Raw genomic sequence first — 18,446 nt, 5'->3', positions numbered from 1 at the left:
AAAAAAAAAAAAAAAAAAAAAAAAAAGCCACCCGAAGTCTCAAAATCTCTAGTGGGCTTTCATGGGCCTTTGAAATATTTGGTTTACTCGATAGTTGAGCACTGTTAATTGTTAGGGGTGGTGGTGTGGGTTATATATTGAACCAACGAATACGAGAGAATTTCCTCGTTAGTGTGTAAAAAGGCTTCTTCTACTTGTTATGTTTCATTTTAGTCTTGATTTTTGAAGGCTACACAAGACAATGTAAGTTGACTAAAATGAGCAAAAGAAATCGATGGTCGACTCGAATGGATCCTCCTCATGACAAGGTAAAAGGCTCTGCTTATTATTATCTGTAAAGAATCGTAAAACGATCTTATTATTCTTATAAGCCAATCAGTTTGTGCAACAGTTTCCTACAAGATGTTTTGAACAAAAAAAAGAGCAGCCGGCTCCATTCTTTATGAGAATCAATCTCGCCGAAGGTAGTAGAGTCGAGAATATATACTCCTCCGATACCCTCCCTCATGACTTAACTCTTTTTTAAAAAAAATAGACGAAGCATGACTATTGTTGAATCCCCCCTACTGATGAGACACAAGAGCATCATTATTCCATTTTGTCCTTCAATCAGTTGCTATAACCGGAGTAAACCAAAAAAAAACTTAAAAACTAATCATATGAGTTACCTCTCACATATCTGATCCACATGGTGGAAGTCTGGAAGCTATCAACAACAGTGAATTTGGCAAGTAGACTCAGTGTTGTAACTCAATGCGGTTGAAACAGTCAAATATTACATTTGTCTCACACGCAATGTTGTTTGAAGTTTCCATCATCGCCGCAAAACAAAGGAGAAAACTGTTAAAACATGAGAACAAGAGCAAAGTCTGTTTATGAAATATAAATATACGGCGACATTATACATGCACTACGGCCTACGGGTATATATAAAATAGGGCTAGTGATTATGGCTTTCAATATTGTGTAGTCTTGGAAATGCTCACGATCTCTTTCAAGGTATCTTTAATGTTGTAATGATTTGAGGCCATCATTTTGCTAACTTTCTTGAACCCGTCACCGTAGACTGGTGATTCATCTGTTTCTATCTGATGCTGGCAAAAATATACGAGCTTCTTCTCAAGATCAGATGGGTTCTTTGATGTCGTTGTAGATGGAGTAGTGAAGAAAGAAGAAAAAGAAGAAGAGTACGAGTGTCGGGAATGGCATATGTCTGAGAGTCCAACCACATGTGGCCTAACACTTGGCATAATCCTTCTTCAAGAACCTTGTTAAGATTCGTGTAACCTGTGATTAAACCAAAGGAGTTTGAGAACTCTCCTCAAATGGGGGTACAAATTGGGTATTACAGACAGTATATGACTCTTACATACCATTGAGTCTAAGATACGCATGCATCATCTCATGAGCCAAGATATATCCTGTGAGTGACCTGTGTGTAAAGTGTAAACATAGACTTGATTAAACCAGTTGGCGCAAGAGATTATTTAGAAAAAAGATGATCATGTGGATTACCAAGGAAGCCCATATAAGATGAGAATTGCAGTGACCTCGCACTTGCGAACAACCCTTTTAGACTCTGTAATCACGTCTATCAGCTGCTTATCCGGCCTAATCCTTTCCCTCTTTGAGACCTGTATATATAGGTGGAACAGAGTTAAAAGTCCAATCTAAATTCAGTATTATAAGTATCATCTTGATAATAATTAATGTCTTACACTTGCGATAATCTGCTCCTCAGATAGGCAAATAGATCTGGTTAACACCTGACATTGATAGTCCTGTGTGTGTTGACACATATGAAGAGAGTGTGTGTGAGAGAGAGATACAGAGAGAGAAAGAGATCAGGAAGTTTAAGATTAGGAAATGTACTCACAATCTTCTCTTCCTCCTCAGCTTTATTCAGAGCATTTCTCTCCACCAAAAGAACAGGAAATTCTGCCTCAATCTTCATGTTTAAGCCCTTGAAGAATTCACGGATTTCAAGCTGCAAAGATTGGCATTCATATGAATCCATAACTGCGCATGCCACACATTCTCGACATAACCATCGACCATCTGCAAGCATTACATACTGTGTTCCACAATGCTGCAAAGAACCATAACAAGTCAACCCAGAAGGCTTTTATATATCTCAATATTTCTCTCAAAATTAAGAAGTACCTTTAATCTTTCACAGCCGGAACATTTGGAAGTTCCATCGATATCATGGGAAGGACAGTATTTCTCCCTCCAGAACGGATGCTCAAGGTACTTTATACCTTCCGCAGTTCGAGGAATCTGAAAAATAAACCTACTATTACATTCTACATACTACTGGTATAACAGACCAATTCTTCAAATTTTATCACATACACTGTAGTTTCATTTTCCATAACACAACTAATGTGAATAAATTTACCTTTTCTCTGCAGACATAGCAGTTAGGATGACGCTGCTCCTTGTAGCACTGTTTGTGATACATTCCTCTTAACATCAAACGCCCCATAAACCATTGAGCTTCCGTTTTCATATCAAAACTTCAAGTAGCAAACACTAAAACTCTTCACATCAATCGGACCAAACAAAAAAATAGGCAGGCCTTATTATGCATATAAAGAATAGCAACATCATATATCACCAAGACGAGAGCCACATTTCCACAATCGATTAACTATAAATCTAAATTTTTTAAAGATAAAGCTGAGACATTTAAACCCAAAAACAGAGAAAAAAAAGGTTGAAGCTTTTTTTTTAAACTGCAAATTTGGTCCATTCATTAATCAATCAAACACATAAAGCCAACACAAACATCAGAAAACTGTAAACACATTAACAGAAACAAACAACAAAAAGCTCTCAAACTAGATTATAACCATCCCAGCAGCAGATAAACTCATACCAACTAGGCAGCGCCTGGAACTAAGTCTCATGCAGGTGAAGCAGCAGCAGCGGCGGCACCACCGTCATCAGAAGCAAGAGTGAACGGAGTCCACTCCGCCGGGAGAGGAGGAAGAGGAGCATAAATAGTAGGCTTTCTCTTAACGTCCCAAGGCTGAGTCTTCTTCGGCCTTGACTTCCTGTGATGCGCAGTCGATTTCTTCTGCGGCCTCGAAGAACACTCAATCACCATCCCTAATCCTCCTCCTACTCCATTCCCCAATTTCGGAACTTGGAATTGGCGGAGAACCGGAGAAGCAGCAGCGACGGTGACGATTCCGGTGCCAAAGATCGCTGGCTGACACAGACATTGTTTCCTTATCTTTTTGTGTGAGAGAAGAAGTGAGTATGAGCCTCTTCCTTTGGATTAGAAGAGAACATATCTTGTTTTGCATTCAAAGTTTAGTGGGCTTTTCTAATATTAGGCTTTTAAGTATCTATTAGGCCTTTTAAGAATATATAGCCCATAGTTTCAACGGTCTTTAAATTAATTTTGCCTACAGTTATATAAGAGTAAATGTTGAGACGGATAATTTGGCGCGATGTACGCACTATATACGGAGAATAAATTATTTCATCAAGTGTAATGCTTGAAACTTGAAAGTGTAAAAATGGCTTATATATGTTGTTAATAAACTGAATTTTAAAAACATACTACGAGTACGATCAGTGGGAGCTAGTGAAGGAAGAGGGGTGTCAACTAACATCCATAAAATTTATAAAATTTTCTAATTTAGACTTGTATATATATTATATATATAATGGCAAATTTGGTTTGTTTTTAGTGAATTGACATCCATGTCTCAGGTTTTACTACCCTTTTTGACCCCCTTTTTCTAATTTTTTTTGTACTTATATAATATCTAAGTTTTTAATAAAAACTTCCATAATTTTACATATTATTAATATATAACCCTCATAATCTATTATTCTGGCATTGTTACTGAATACTATGTTAAAGATCTACGTAATAGGTGTACAAACAAAAAATTCGAAAATTCGATTATAAGAGAAACTACTACATCTCAAGTCTTTCTGTTGGACTCATGGACCCTAAAACTAATAAAAAAAGAATAACAAATTATACTATTTTTTAAAAAATATACGATTTTTTAGAGATTTTGTTTTATTTCATTACATAGAATATTTTATTGTTTCTATGCAAATTATAATTTATAAACGTATTTGATACTTTGGGGCTATTTTGCAAATTTTATGCTAAGTAACATCATTATTCTATGTTAGCTAGATTGAAGAAATCCAGAAATAATGAATGAGTTCTTAAAACAAGATCTTGCAAAGTTAGAAATAATTATCTTGGACTGGTTAATTTTGTGGTCATGCCAAATTCTAGTTTGAGTTTATATTAATTTTGTATTACCGTATAATATATAGCGAATATTAGTATATTACAGTAGATGAAGTGACATTGTAGCTAGTACAATCATTTGGTTTTAGGTGGCTATTTAGGGTTTTACAATCTGCCAAAGCGATTAAATAATAAATATATGTTGTCCAAAACCTTTCCAGTCGTTATGGTTATGTATTAATTCAATAACAAGCCTAAATTAGGCTTTAAACTAGCTACTATCACCAACCTAACCAATTTCGCATTCTCCACCTCTAATCTCTTTTTTATCATTATAACACAATTAACAGCTGAAATTGCGATTACCATGAAAATTACTCTCTTCTTTACGTAGACTCAACAAACAATTGCTAAAATTATGGCCAAAAGCTTGAGATTTGATTTCTTCTAGGTGACTAGCATTATCCAATACAATCACAAAATCCACGTGCATTGGATTATCAGTACCCCTTATTTTGTTGTCGGCGAATGATTCTTGGTTTCTTTACTTACAATATATAACAGTACTACGTATCTCTATATATCAACAGCTCAGCCACTCGATTACTAGTACGAATAGATTATATATGTTGGTTAGATCAAATTAGGCAACACAAAAACCTATGGTGCCCATTGCATTATATAAGTTTCACAAACCTTATCCTCATCTTGGTACCGTTTAAATTATAACGGCGAGATAAACTTATCCAAATGTTTGTTTTTCTAAACCCACTTATCATTTATCAATACATTTCAATCATTTTAAATATCATGAAATCCAAAAAATGAAGAAAAAAAAAAGTCATTAGTCATGGAAAGTTTAATAGTTTTATACACACGTATATAAATATATGATATACGAAGTCATATAATGGTTTTATAAGCAAATATTAGTCCTGTTTACAGGTAAGTGTCTTGTATAAAGGCCTAATTTGAGCCAGTTTTAGTCATGTGATTGTACATCGAGAAGAGAACCAGATGAATCGATGACGACCGCTCTCGTCCTTTGCATTATTTTATTTTCTTGGAATAGGAGTTTATATTTTGTACTGCACTGCCATGAGAGCTAGATGAATATACCACGAATGTTTGGATTCCTTCTCATTTATCGACATAAATTATAAACTACTGATTCTGGTTGGAAGTAAATGGAAAGGTATTAAAAAGAAATAACCGATAATAGACAAAAATAATATTTGTTATATGAAAAACTGATAGAAAGACAGTATCAATTACGTTGCATAACAATTCATGTGACTAACGTTGTGTCAATATAGAGTAAATGACATCTGCTATAAATACAAGAAGAATAACTAGTTTTCACGAATATGGAAAATAGACTACTAACTTAGTTTGAATGATCTTTATCAGAAAAAAAAAAACAAAAAAAACAAAAAAATTTAGTGGGGTTATTGATTTAAGATTTAAATGGAGTTTTGAAGATTTTAAATGTTATGTAGAGTCTGTTGTTATTAGATCTAAGATTTTGTTAAATTTTGTTAAAGTTTAGTGTTATTAGTTTGTGATTTGTCAAAAGACATTTAAAGTCTTAACTAACATGTTGGCGAAGAGCTTCAAAATGAGAGTTTGATCAGCATGGGCGACGTGAACTCTGATCCGATCTGGGTAGTGCTAGTCTTTTCTGTTCCAATAAGAGTAGTTGGAGGACGCCATAGCAAGCGGGTTGGTTCCTCTGTCGTCGTTGGATAGCTCTTGGCGAGGTATCTCGACTTTACCAGCTCATGAACGGGGCATTCAACGTTGCAATTGACTCTGACCATACCATTCCTAGAAAATTGATTTGACAATTCAAACTCAAATTATATCTTTCTTCTTCTTCCATAGATACAACCTCAGCCTTTCTAATTCGCCTATGATCAGCTCTAACTTCGTCACGGTCTTCAACTCTGGTCTGAGCTAAATGGCGCAGCCTTGGATCATCTATCCTAGAAACCCCTAAATCATCATTCTTTGGAAAAGCTCTATCCAAAAACAGAAACGGTCTGCATCCTAACATCGTCATCATCTTCGGCCTCCTCAGCCCACTCCGGAGCTTTTCCAGGCCAATACCTTCTCACTCTAGTCTGTCCAATACCACCTCGTAGTTTCTCCCTTACAGCTATTGCAACATCACTACTCACCCCTGCCGTGACAGACATATTTTGCACTTGCGAGTAACCCAAAACTGAATTTATATATATTGCGCTTGCGAGCAACCCCAAACTGAATTTATATATATAAAGCTATCTGTTTCTGCAGCATCAAAATAATACAAGGATTGAGATTCAAGCTTTTTGCATCATTAGTAATTTTCCCCAAATCGAAGATTGCAGATTTTTTTTCACGAAATAAAAGGCAAAAAGGGGATCGAACTCTATAAAATTTGGAGTAATTTGTCAAAAGCTTGGATCGACGGAGTTAGAAAACTAAATCAGCACACAAATTAACAAACGAAGACGACAAGAATACAAATCAGAAACCTAAATAGATAAAAAAGCGAAGGTCGATGGTTCGGGAAGAGAGAACAAGGAAACATAAATAAACCAAATCCAGAACAAATTGAAGACAAAAATAAATGAACTTACAGTTTTGGGAAACCTTTACGGCTATAGAATGAGAAGATTGCAAAATCGAGGGAAACAATGCGAAAGGATCCCTAAGCAACTGTGCGGGGACGGAGGAGCAGAAGAAGACGGTGGAAAAACATTTAAGCCACGCAATAACTTATAAATTCGATGTCCAAAAAAACCCGTCATAAACTTATTAGATGCTGACTCTTCTGCATCTAAGTCGACTGACGCTCCCCCCTCAGCCTCTAAGGCTACCGCGACTCTTGCTCGGGAGCTCAGTATTGAACCAACCTCGGGATCCGCTGATCCCACTCTGATTGTTATCTCAGGTTCGGCTGACGAACCCCTAGAGAGCGGTGCCCCTACTCCGGTTGTCGCATGCGACCGAGCTGACGACAACCCGCAGCAGACTGATCAATCGAGGAAGAGGAAGGAGCCCAACACTCTTACTACTTCCCATGGGAAAGTTCGAGCCCGAATTGGCTCCTCTAGAGACGGACAAAGCAGGTCCAGTTCGAGGGATGGTGTGCCTCTCTCCGAGAAGAAATCCGGGGATCCTCTTCAGTCTAAGGAGTCTGGAGGCTCTTCCAGCAAGCTCCCCCCAAAGGAACAGCGTCACTCTCCCCGAGGTAAGCATCTCATTTTTTTTGTTTTTTTTTACACTGCAATTCATGCTGATTCTTAAGTAAACTCGCATATTTTTCTCTTCTTAACGCAGTTTCTCCTCCCTCTCCAGCGGACTTAATGAGGAGTTACGTTCGGCCCGGGGTTCGTGTTCCACCTTTCGCGGACATGACCGAGCTCAACCGCGGAAACTTCTTCCGTTTTGCGGATAAGGTTGGCGAGGTAAGTAAAACAAAATTATGTTCTCTTCCTTAGGTAATAACAGTTGGTGGACTTTACTAACTTTCCATCCTTGCAGATGATGATCGAGTTCAACACTCTGTTGCTTCGTATGAAGACCAACTCTTTGCTTCGCTCTCAGCCTCCAAAGTAAAGAAGCTAAAAGACCGGGTGGCCGAACTAGAGACTCAGGTGGAGGAGTACGCTCGTCTGGAAGCAATTAATGCTAACACCGTAGAGAAGGCCGAACAGATCCTATCTCGGATAAAGAAATCCGAGCTCCAAGTACTTGACCTCAGTATTGCCAACGAGGATCTCAGGGGGAAGTTGAAGAAAGCCGGCGATCTTTATTAGGAAGCCATGGAGAGTGAGAAAGCTTCCAAGAACAGGCTTCACGAGGTCGAACTCCGTAACCAACTTTTGGAAGCTAGTCATGGTTGCGAGATGGAGAAAGTCCGAAGAGAAGAGCCCCAATCAATGAGGAGAACCCTTCGCCCCCTAATTGAAGATGTAAGAGCGCACTTCGAGGAGAGGGAACGGCTAACCCCAGCTCATTGACAAGGTGAGTCCATTTAGTTCTTCCACTACGACCAAAGTGCTTGACTTCCATAACTTTGGGGAGAATCGATTTGTCCAACCTATCTTCTCTAGTTGGAGAAGAGAAGTCGCGCTGAAATATACCATCAGTCCCATCAGAACCTGCCTCATCATCAGGATCTGCCTGGAAGAAGGCACCCTTGTGGTAGTATTTTTGCATAAAGTTTCACTTCTTTTTAGGCTGAGATGATGAAGGTTTCGGATTCTTCCTCTCCCATTCTCTCCTCTCTTGCTCAGTCATGTTCCTCAACTTGTCTATTTCTTCCCTCTCTCTCAGCATAGCTTCCCTTGCATCTCTTTCTCTCTTGTTCCTACTGATCTCTCTTGTCTTCCAGACTTCATACTCCTCAGCTTCATTGAGTTCGTCATCAGTTTCCACATCTCCAATGTTTGCTTCTTCCAACAGCATGTTCTTCCGTATCTCTTCATCTTTCCTAACTTCCTCAACCACTATTTGCTTTGTCTCTACTTTCCTCATCTCCAGTTTTCTCTTAGCTAATTCCTCGAGAACTTCTTCTTCAGCCTCAAGTCTCTCACGCTCTGCTCTGGTATCTCTCTCAGCTTTTGGTACAAAAAAAAGGCTTGATCATGGCAATACCAGGCATGTCATCCCCTGAATCAGTCTCGTACTCAGACTCCTCCTCATCCTCTTATTCCTCTTGTATCTCATCTTTTTCTTCTAAAGGAAGTAGAGCAGCCTCCTCTTGAGCTCTTTTAAGATTCTTCTCCCTAATTCTTCTTCTTCTTTCTTCCAAAGCATCTTCTTCATCATCATCATCATCATCGTCTCTATCCTCTTGATTCCTTTCTTCTTCTTCCGTAGATACAACCTCAGCCTTTCTAATTTTCCTATGATCAGCTCTAACTTCGTCACGGTCTTCAACTCTGGTATGAGCTAAACGGCGCAGTCTTGGATCATCCTTCCTAGAAACCCCTAAATCATCATTCTTTGGAAAAGCTCTATCCAAAAACAGAAACGGTCTGCATCCTAACATCGTCATCATCTTCGGCCTCCTCAGTCCACTCCGGAGCTTTTCCAGGCCAATACCTTCTCACTCTAGTCTGTCCAATACTACCTCGTAGTTTCTCCCTTACAGCTATTCCTGCATCACTACTCACCCTTGCCGTGACAGACATATTTTGCACTTGCGAGTAACCCCAAACTGAATTTATATATATAAAGCTATCTGTTTCTGCAGCATCAAAATAATACAAGGATTGAGATTCAAGCTTTTTGCATCATTAGTAATTTTCCCCAAATCGAAGATTGCAGATTTTTTTTTATGAAATAAAAGGCAAAAAGGGGTTCGAACTCTATAAAATATGGAGTAATTTGTCAAAAGTTTGGATCGACGGAGTTAGAAAACTAAATCAGCACACAAATTAACAAACAAAGACGATAGGAATACAAATCAGAAACCTAAATAAATAAAAAAGCGAAGGTCGATGGTTCAGGAAGAGAGAACAAGGAAACATAAATAAACCAAATCCAGAAGAAATTGAAGACAAAAATAAACTAATTTACAGTTTTAAGAAACTTGTACGGCTATAGCATGAGAAGATTGCAAAATCGGGGGAAACAATGCGAAAGGATCCCTAAGCAACTGTGCGGGGACGGAAGAGCAGAAGAAGACGGTGGAAAAACATTTAAGCCATGCAATAACTTATAAATTCGATGTCCAAAAAAAACCCGTCATAAACTCATTAGATTGAAACTCTACTGGGCTTTAATGGGCTTTTTTAAGATTAGTTTATGTATTATCTTAAATTGCTTTAGCGTGGAAATCAAATACTGTATTTTTATATGTAGTATTATCTTCTACGAATGAAGAGATTACACTGGTTACAAATATCAGATATGTAGAGATTTCTTCCCGCTGATTTACAAAAAAAAAAGATATCAGATATGTGACCGAATCAAACATAATATAGCGGTCCGAGTAACAATGCAATTTTTTTGAGACATGCCTCCAATAAAAAGCAAGTTCGAATATATGTATAGCTGATAAATTAATCTCCACAGGAAAAAAAAAACTTCAATTTTTTTGAGACATGCCTCCAATAAAAAGCAAGTTTGAATATATATATAGATAGATTGATAGCTGATAAATTAATCCCCACAGGAACAAAAAAAATCAATAATAAAAAGCATGTCTAAGTTTATTAATGAGTTTCTATGCAAAATAGTATATTTTAAAAACTTAATTGGATTTTTAATACATTTACTATTTTATAATTAGATAATTAGGTAATTTTTACTATTTGTATAATAGAAGGATTGTGAGATAGATGAGAAAGTGGGGTAGAGTGTATTATTATGAAATTCCAAAAGGATAATTGGATCCGTACAGCTCATTTAGTGTAGGAAACTACAAAAATAGAAATATTTTTAATTTATCCATATTTAATGTACTTTATATCAGCAGCGGTAAGGATGAAGATGTGTATATTAATATACATATGTATACTAAACTAGTTGTACACCTCAAATATATGTATTATTATTTACATGTACAATTAATAAACTTAACGGATTGCATCTGTATATTTAATGAGTGCACGGGTAAAAATTTGTGAACTTTATTTTACATAATAAAAACAAATCATCAAACAAAATGGATATCAAATAATAGATGCAAGAATATAGAATTTTATACACCTAAAATTTTTTAGAAAATAAATTTATTTTGATTAGTATTTTAATTATTAAATTCAAGGAGTCATATAATAAAATAATAAAATATTTAATTTTAATGGCATACTTGTAAATAAAATATTTTTTTAAGGGTTAGAAAGTAATGTAAATAGTAGTGAATAGTTGAAGGTAATTATTTTGCAAATTATAAATAGTGAATGTACTAAATTACCAATTATGTTTAAAAAATGTACTAAATTTCCAAATATCTTTTTATTAATAGAAATATTTGGGGAAAACATATGTTTCTAAAACTTAATTATGGAAGTGATACAGTCACTATTTAGAATTAGATAAACCCACAATTTTCACTGTTGTATTATTTTCGTCATCCATTTTTGCCATTCTATTATCTTAATAATTACATTATATGTCATTAATATATGCCATCGAACAGTTACTGTGGTGAAACCCTATTTTGTTCCATTTTCCCAATTGTTTCCAGTCTCATACTCAGACTGTAAAAAACATATGGTCCCCAACAGTTGAAGGAACAATACTGCCTGTCGAAGATCCAACTGAAGTTAATGTACCAGATGATATAAGGGTTATGTGTTTGATGCCTCCCAAATCAAAAAGACCACCCGGAAGACCACCAAAGCTCCGCATCCACTCTGTAGGGGAGTACTCGGTAAGACCAAGTTTTTAATCGTTAGCTAGTTAAATAAGTGATGGATTTACAAATGTTTATAATGCTTACTGTAGGGAACTAACAAGTCAAAGCAACCTAACAAATGTGGAAGGTGCGGTGGGTTTGGACACAATAGAGTCACATGTACTGCCCCACTCGGATGATGTCTAAATGTATTAATTCTGAAGTTTTTTGGGTGTGTGTATCTCTGCATTACGAACTTCGTATGTCAGGTGTTTGTAGGAAATCTGAAAAACACAACACTAAATGTATTAATCTACTTTATTTCCTGGAATCATCTCTGTAAGATAAGCCAATCTTTTTATTTAAAGTGTGGTTTCGTTTATTAAAACAGGTCCTCAACTGCAGCAAACTGCAGTCTGTACATATTGTTCAACTTACCACGAAATTAATCACTTCCCCCACCATCCATTCCCATAATCAAATTCATTTCTTTGGTCTACACTCATTCTCCTCATTGCATAAAACTGGCATATATTTGCCCAATAACACAAAAAAAACACCCAATCGGATTATCAACCAAAACCTCCTCTGATTTAATCCTACGCTCAACCAAAACCTCCTATGATTTAAAAACCTCATCACATTTTTCCTCATCAAAATGTACTGAAAAGGGCCGACATATTAAGCCCAATTACGCCAACCAATTACTCAGCCCATAAAATTCACTCGGCTTCCACCCTCTCTCTCCTTCTCCTCCGCTTCCACCCTCTCTCTCCTCTAACGAAACAAAAAACATGCAGGCTTAACTGGTAATCTCCACCAATCTCCTCTATCCCACAATTATGCTCTATCTCTACTCTTCTCTATCTCTTAACACCCTGTTTTTTCTGTTTTAAATAGTGTTAGTATCCATTCCCCAATTAAGTTCTGAAAACGTATTGTTTCACCAAGAAACCCTTACTAATATGGTAACAAGAGTACAAGAGTACAGGAAGTTACACACTTACACCTAATATAATAAAAGCCTATATTACATATGGAGATTCTCACTGTGATCTGCGGATCATAGTCATGCATGTCCTCAACTCCTGATCATAGACGTAAATGGTTGTGTTAAATGCATAGTTCCTTTAGATCTTAACTTACTAGAAACCTTAAGTGGCTCGATGGATGAAAATGGATTAGGGATAATTGCCTCTATGACGACTCTGGAAGATGTTGGAGAATGATGCTCCTCATCAATATCATTACTAATACTTGTAGCTTCTCTTTCTCTTGTAATTTCACTAGGTATTGTATCATTTGCATTCGTTGGAGCTGTAATTATCTGGACGCCACATTGGGTCACTCTACAGTTAGCACCTAAAAGCTCGTTTTTTTGACTCACTATGTGGAATTCAAATTTAACTTCACTACCACTGGGATGCCATTCGACTTTTGGAACTTCCCCCGGAGCCTAACAGTGATACATTCTCTCTATTTTTTTATCAGAAGAGTCGAACATGTCTTTTCATGTGCATATGCACTTAATGCCAAGACATGTAGTGTTGTGACAATCATCCTGAAATGATACCACAATTGACATAAAAAAGCCAGAAAGAGGTTTTCTTGTCCAAGGATCTAAGTTTGCCATTACATTTGGACCTTCTTCCAAGAGAAATGAGGATCTCTGACGTGTGCCAGCAGGAATACAGATGCTGACTTCAGGTGCTTTGATGAATCCCTATTCAAAGGCCAAATCCAGTCAGATAACTTGCTCGCTTTACTACATTAGACTATATGTGTAGAGAAGGAGAAAAAAAAACCTGTTGTTTTGCTGATCTTGCTAAACTTGCTATTCTAGTCAGACCTTTCTCTAAGAGCTCAGCAATCACTTGTAAAGAAGAATTGAAACAATTACTGAAGGTGTAGTGGACTGGAAGCTGCTCAAAGTCCAAACAAACCGACTTTAAATATGTACAACCATGAGCATTCAAGAATTCTAGAGTTTTGGGAAACTGTGGCACTTCTTGTAATGCGGTTCCACCAAATATATAACGTTCTCATGTTTTTTGGGAAACCCTTAATTTCCTCAAGCTTTGAGCAGCCAGACAGATGTAGAACTTGGAGAGATTCTAGAGTGACCATGTCAGGAAGACTTCGTAAATGAGAACAATCTTTCATGTTCAAGTAGACAAGCTTGCCGAAACCTTGATTATGGGAGCTTACTTTTACCAGTTCTGTTACACTCTCCAAATCAATATACTCAACATCCTGAAAGTTTCCTAGGAGATTCAAAAGCTTTTGGCGGTGCAGCTTAACTTTTTGGAGGGAATGGCTCATAATGGATGTTGGTATTTCCTTTATACTGGTTCCTTGAAGATGTAGTTCCTCAATATTTGGAGCTCCTTGGAAACTTTTGATCTGTATGCAACTTGAGAAACTCGGAGATGTTGTAATTGACTCGTGTCTGGAAAACTCTGCAAACTTGTACAACCTTGGAGATCAATAAGCTCGATATTTTGAGCATATAGTGGTATGTCACATTCAACTAGCTGTTCTGAATGACAAAGCCAGATCCTCTTCAACATTTTAAGCTAGATAAAGTAAGCCAAAACAAAATCTATTTAATTATTCTCTAATTCTTAAATCTGATAATTTGATGTTATAAACTTCTCAAGAGCAACATCCTAGTATCGATCATCTTAGGTCGAGTCGTCCCAAAACCTCTGTCTCCTCATCCCTCTCTCACTATCTCCCACTCGCAAAACCTCTCTATCCAAAATAATAAGATACAACACTAAACTCCATAGATATAACTCCCAACTTTCGGCCAACACTGAGACAAACTAGAGATCGAGCCTAACTTCAATATGTCTTCATCATCTTGACAAGCTCCCGTCTGAGTCTGCAAATTTAGATATAGTCAAAATTAAAATAATATATTATTCAGTTTTTCTCTCTCCACATCACCACTTGCACAAAAAAGCAAATAAATATATTACATGTCTGCGTTGGGTTTGGGGCTTGGTCGGCAGAGTATAGGAACGGAAGGTTGACGATGTGCACAATACCTCAACGCCTTGGCTTGATACTCAACAAGAGGCCCATTCTCATCCTCCCGAGCCATAAACGTTATATAAACCTTCATTCGAAATCCCCCACTTACAGTAGCTCCCACAATCTCCACCAATTTCACACACGTTCCCTATCAAATATATATATTTATGTAGAAGTGAGTTCCATAAATATATATATATATATATAGATTCAATTCACATATGACGATCATTCATACTCAGTCACTGACCTTGTCCTCGTTGAGTTTATTAATGCACAAGGAAGCCAGATCTGTCAGGTCATCTTTAATAGTCATGTTTTCACCACATGGTTCGTCCAGACTACACAACAAAGAAAGCAACACAACAAAGAACAATTTCATCATCTTCTTCAATTCTTTTGTGTTCTACGAAAATTCTTCAGTTGGAATCTATACAAAGAAACAAACAAAACTACAGTTTACCTTACTCTCGAGCATCTTGATTTCGTCAAGACGGTATTCTTCATAATCCTTCTCGTCGGCGAACAGCTTACGAACTTCGGGATCTGATTCGTATTCGCGACCATCGAAGCTGTCCACATCCCACTCCGGTTCCTCTTCTCGTCGTCGTCACTGTCAGAATCTACGTCGTCGTCATGATTGTCTTCCTCTTCCTCTTCCTCTTCGACTTTGGGTTTCTTTGTGACAGGAGGGGCAGATTCCTCCTTCGCCGTCGAAGCTCGTTTCGCCGTCTCAACATCCATCGATTGGGGATCCATGATCGGAAAAGCCACACACACAAAAAAAAAAAAACCCTAGCAAAAATAGACAGATAATTAAAATTAATAATTTGGGATGTCATTATTATATAGTAGGGATCGGATCCCCAAAAATTCGATGGCTCGTGGTTAAATAGCCTTTACTTTTGGGCCTTGTTAATCAGACGGATATTAAAGAGTATTTAGGCTACGGCCAATTAGTCAACGAGTCGCTCCTCGTAGTTTTTGATCAAGAATACTTTTTGGGAAGTTTTTAGTTTTTTACATTGATTTTAATATAGAGGAGAAGGAGCGACTATTTTACACCTGCACATGTAATATATGCGTATGTTGAGACGGAATCAACACAACCTTGACCACTATCCGTAGAACGAGCATTCTGTCGTTGAAAGCCCAAGGACCTCTGCGTAACACAGTCTCCAGAGATTCTTCCGTAGGGAAAGTGAACTGAAATTGATTGCCTGGGATGATCCGTCCATGAACCAGTCCCGTTTGTCCCCAAATCTTGGAGACAATGCCAAATCTTGAACAGATGATATTGTACTACCATACACCAGTTGATGAAGATGTGATTGAAGTTTCAAGTGGACTTCAGAGGCTAGTTTCTAAAATAGCTTCATCCAAGTGCATAGTTCAAGTAATCTCTGATAACCTCAGCTTGTCATCCACCTTGTCCACAAATGGGCTCCTCTTCTTTAGGAGTCCCTTTCCGGTTTAAAGAGTATCCTCCTCCTTCATCTCAAGGAAGATTAACAAAGCTTTGGGAGTACCCTAGCTTTTAGTAGCCAATCTGTTAATGTGTTATGTACCTATGCGTATGTTGTCTCATGATTTTATACCCCAATTAATAATTCAGAGCATAGACGTTTTGGTCAAGTATACCTTCTTCGTGACTTCATCTGTGACCAATAATAGCCTTTGTCGAGAGACACATTTGATGTGTGCAGCAGCAGAAAGAATCCCCTCTCTCTCTCTCTCTCTACACACTACCAAAATATCACACGTAGCAAAGTGGGCCTTAGACAAGTGGATCAGGCCCAGTGACTTCAACGTCGCTTCTATGATAAGGACAAGACAACATACGCATAGGTACATAACATTACAACCCTAAGCATGAATTATTAGGCATTTATGATTGGTACTAATGTCATAATTAATGATTCTACTATCTCGTCTGTTTATATATTAAAAAACAACTATTTTTTATTTTTTTTTGGGACCTTGATTGTAACCTGTGTAGACCAATGTGTCCGTGAGAGTTTATAAAAAGGAAAAATGCATAAAGTCTCCATCACAAGTTAGGTCTTTGGCAATCAAATATATATAGTACTTAGATGATTTTTCGAGATTTCCACTTTTTTGCATAATAAGTGAAGCCTTTATGTATGGATTGGGCCTAGTAAAAAAAGTTTGAGGCCCATATCTCTCTCCTTCTCTCTCTCATCATCAACAATGGTTTACTGGGTCAACTTTTTTCACCAAGAAATCAATTCGTCACCTTTTGATATGGGAATGTGACAAAAAAAAATTCATCAATCTGGGTTCTGTCTGATTTTTTTTTTTTTCCTTGTCTATGACTTTTTGTCTGATTCGTTTGTTCCGGCGATTCAACTCTTCTTCAACGCCCTGAGTCACCCACGACCACGACATTAGAGAGAGAGAGAGAGAGAGAGAGAGAGAGAGACGATTCATATATTCATCTTCTTCTTGTCCCGTTGACCTGTTTTCGATCTGGAAATGGTGCTGTTGATTCTAAGTTAGGGCTCTTAATCGGGGTTTGTAAAACAGAGAAGGTGAAATTTGAATGTAAATTGAATGGACTTGAAAATGGATAATGTAATTGGGGGCAAGTTTAAGCTTGGTCGGAAGATCGGTGGTGGCTCTTTTGGAGAGCTTTTTCTAGGTATAAAACTTGTTCCTTTTTTTTGTTTAAATCGTTTCTATGTGATCTATTCTCTAATGTGTTGTTGTTGTTAGTATTCAATTTTTTTGGATTATCTTTGAATTGAATCTTGTTCTTGAATGTATATGTTTCAGCTGTAAGTCTGCAAACCGGAGAGGAAGTAGCTGTTAAGCTGGTATTTATTCATATCTTTATCTTTTCTTTCTCATTAGTTTTGTATCAATCTCATGTGGTTTAAGATTGAGGAGACGAGTAAAAGTTGGAATTTTTTTTTAAGCTTTCTCCCGTCAATTTGTATCAATAGAGTCCCATTGCGTGCGTTTATCAGCTAATGTATCATCCATAGCTTCTTAAGTATCAAAATACTCATATATTTCGTTGCTTGGGGATTAGACAACGGATTATATCTAACGTTTTGTAAAAATTTTTGAAGGAGCCTGCGAAAACTAAGCATCCCCAACTTCATTATGAGTCGAAGATATACATGCTTTTACAAGGAGGAAGTAAGTTTACAACTCTGATATGACTTTTCTGGTCAAAATCTGTATCTGCTATATGTTAAAAAAATATGCTTTAGCTGTTGTGCTCATCTGATATCGCATTTCTTGGATTTAATTTGTTTTCTGTGGTGGTGAAGGTGGCATCCCCAGCCTCAAGTGGTTTGGGGTTCAGGGAGACTACAATGCGATGGTCATTGATCTGCTTGGGCCGAGTTTGGAAGACTTGTTCAACTATTGTAATAGGAGGCTCACTTTGAAAGCAGTTTTGATGCTTGCAGATCAACTGGTTAGTATTAATTATCAAGTGGTGCTGCTTTCACTTTGTCAAGGCAGAAGAAAATAATGTATTTGTTGATTTTTGTAGATTAGCAGAGTTGAGTACATGCATTCAAGGGGATTTCTTCACCGTGACATAAAACCTGACAATTTCTTAATGGGACTTGGTCGCAAAGCAAACCAGGTGCTTTTTTGTGTACACTAGATTCCATCTTTCTTCTTTGTTACTAAACTTGAGTTTCTGCTTTAGATTTCCTACCGTACAAGAAGCATAATTTTATTTTCTGTATGCTGAAATCATGTCCTGATTGATTTTGTATCTAGGTGTATATCATTGACTTTGGCCTTGCAAAGAAGTATAGGGATCTTCAAACACATAGGCACATCCCTTATAGGTGATTT

At 37.2% G+C, this 18,446-nt stretch overlaps 3 protein-coding genes and 3 pseudogenes across 3 annotated transcripts in view; 1 reads left to right on the top strand and 5 right to left on the bottom strand.

The window, feature by feature from the left end:
* The window catches only part of LOC104722030 (microfibrillar-associated protein 1), a 9,802-nt gene extending 3,397 nt beyond the window's left edge, over window positions 1-6,405 (bottom strand). Inside the window, exon 1 of the mRNA XM_010440135.2 lies at window positions 6,139-6,405. Coding sequence (XP_010438437.1) covers window positions 6,139-6,293 — 155 coding nt within the window. The 5' untranslated portion in view covers window positions 6,294-6,405. The remainder of the gene's footprint in view (window positions 1-6,138) is intronic.
* On the bottom strand, window positions 797-2,543 carry LOC104722032 (annotated as a pseudogene).
* LOC109127198 lies at window positions 2,686-3,300 on the bottom strand (annotated as a pseudogene).
* On the bottom strand, window positions 6,686-9,923 carry LOC104722033 (annotated as a pseudogene).
* Window positions 13,022-15,394, bottom strand: LOC104722029. Its single transcript, XM_010440133.1, has 4 exons — window positions 15,070-15,394; window positions 14,857-14,947; window positions 14,552-14,754; window positions 13,022-14,454 (listed from the first exon to the last, which is right to left on the bottom strand). The coding sequence occupies exons 1-4, from the start codon at window positions 15,363-15,365 to the stop codon at window positions 14,415-14,417; spliced, it is 630 nt and encodes a 209-aa protein (XP_010438435.1). The 5' UTR covers window positions 15,366-15,394; the 3' UTR covers window positions 13,022-14,414.
* The window catches only part of LOC109124500 (casein kinase 1-like protein 6), a 5,018-nt gene continuing 3,430 nt past the window's right edge, over window positions 16,859-18,446 (top strand). Inside the window, exons 1-6 of the mRNA XM_010440132.2 lie at window positions 16,859-17,268; window positions 17,403-17,443; window positions 17,702-17,771; window positions 17,906-18,054; window positions 18,133-18,228; window positions 18,369-18,439. Of these exons, the coding sequence (XP_010438434.1) occupies window positions 17,181-17,268; window positions 17,403-17,443; window positions 17,702-17,771; window positions 17,906-18,054; window positions 18,133-18,228; window positions 18,369-18,439 (515 nt within the window). The 5' untranslated portion in view covers window positions 16,859-17,180. The remainder of the gene's footprint in view (window positions 17,269-17,402; window positions 17,444-17,701; window positions 17,772-17,905; window positions 18,055-18,132; window positions 18,229-18,368; window positions 18,440-18,446) is intronic.

The sequence above is a fragment of the Camelina sativa genome, chromosome 11 (assembly GCF_000633955.1).
Source record: "Camelina sativa cultivar DH55 chromosome 11, Cs, whole genome shotgun sequence".
In the NCBI taxonomy this organism is placed as follows: domain Eukaryota; kingdom Viridiplantae; phylum Streptophyta; class Magnoliopsida; order Brassicales; family Brassicaceae; genus Camelina; species Camelina sativa.
This window is presented reverse-complemented; position numbering and strand designations above follow the sequence as displayed.

Coding starts and splice junctions, on each gene's coding strand:
- LOC104722029 (XM_010440133.1), bottom strand. CDS start 15,365: ATGGATCCCCAATCGATGGATGTTGAGACGGCGAAACGAGCTTCGACG. Junction 14,948..15,069: donor TCAAGATGCTCGAGAGTAAG/GTAAACTGTAGT, acceptor TTTGTTGTGTAG/TCTGGACGAACCATGTGGTG. Junction 14,755..14,856: donor ATAAACTCAACGAGGACAAG/GTCAGTGACTGA, acceptor TATATTTGATAG/GGAACGTGTGTGAAATTGGT.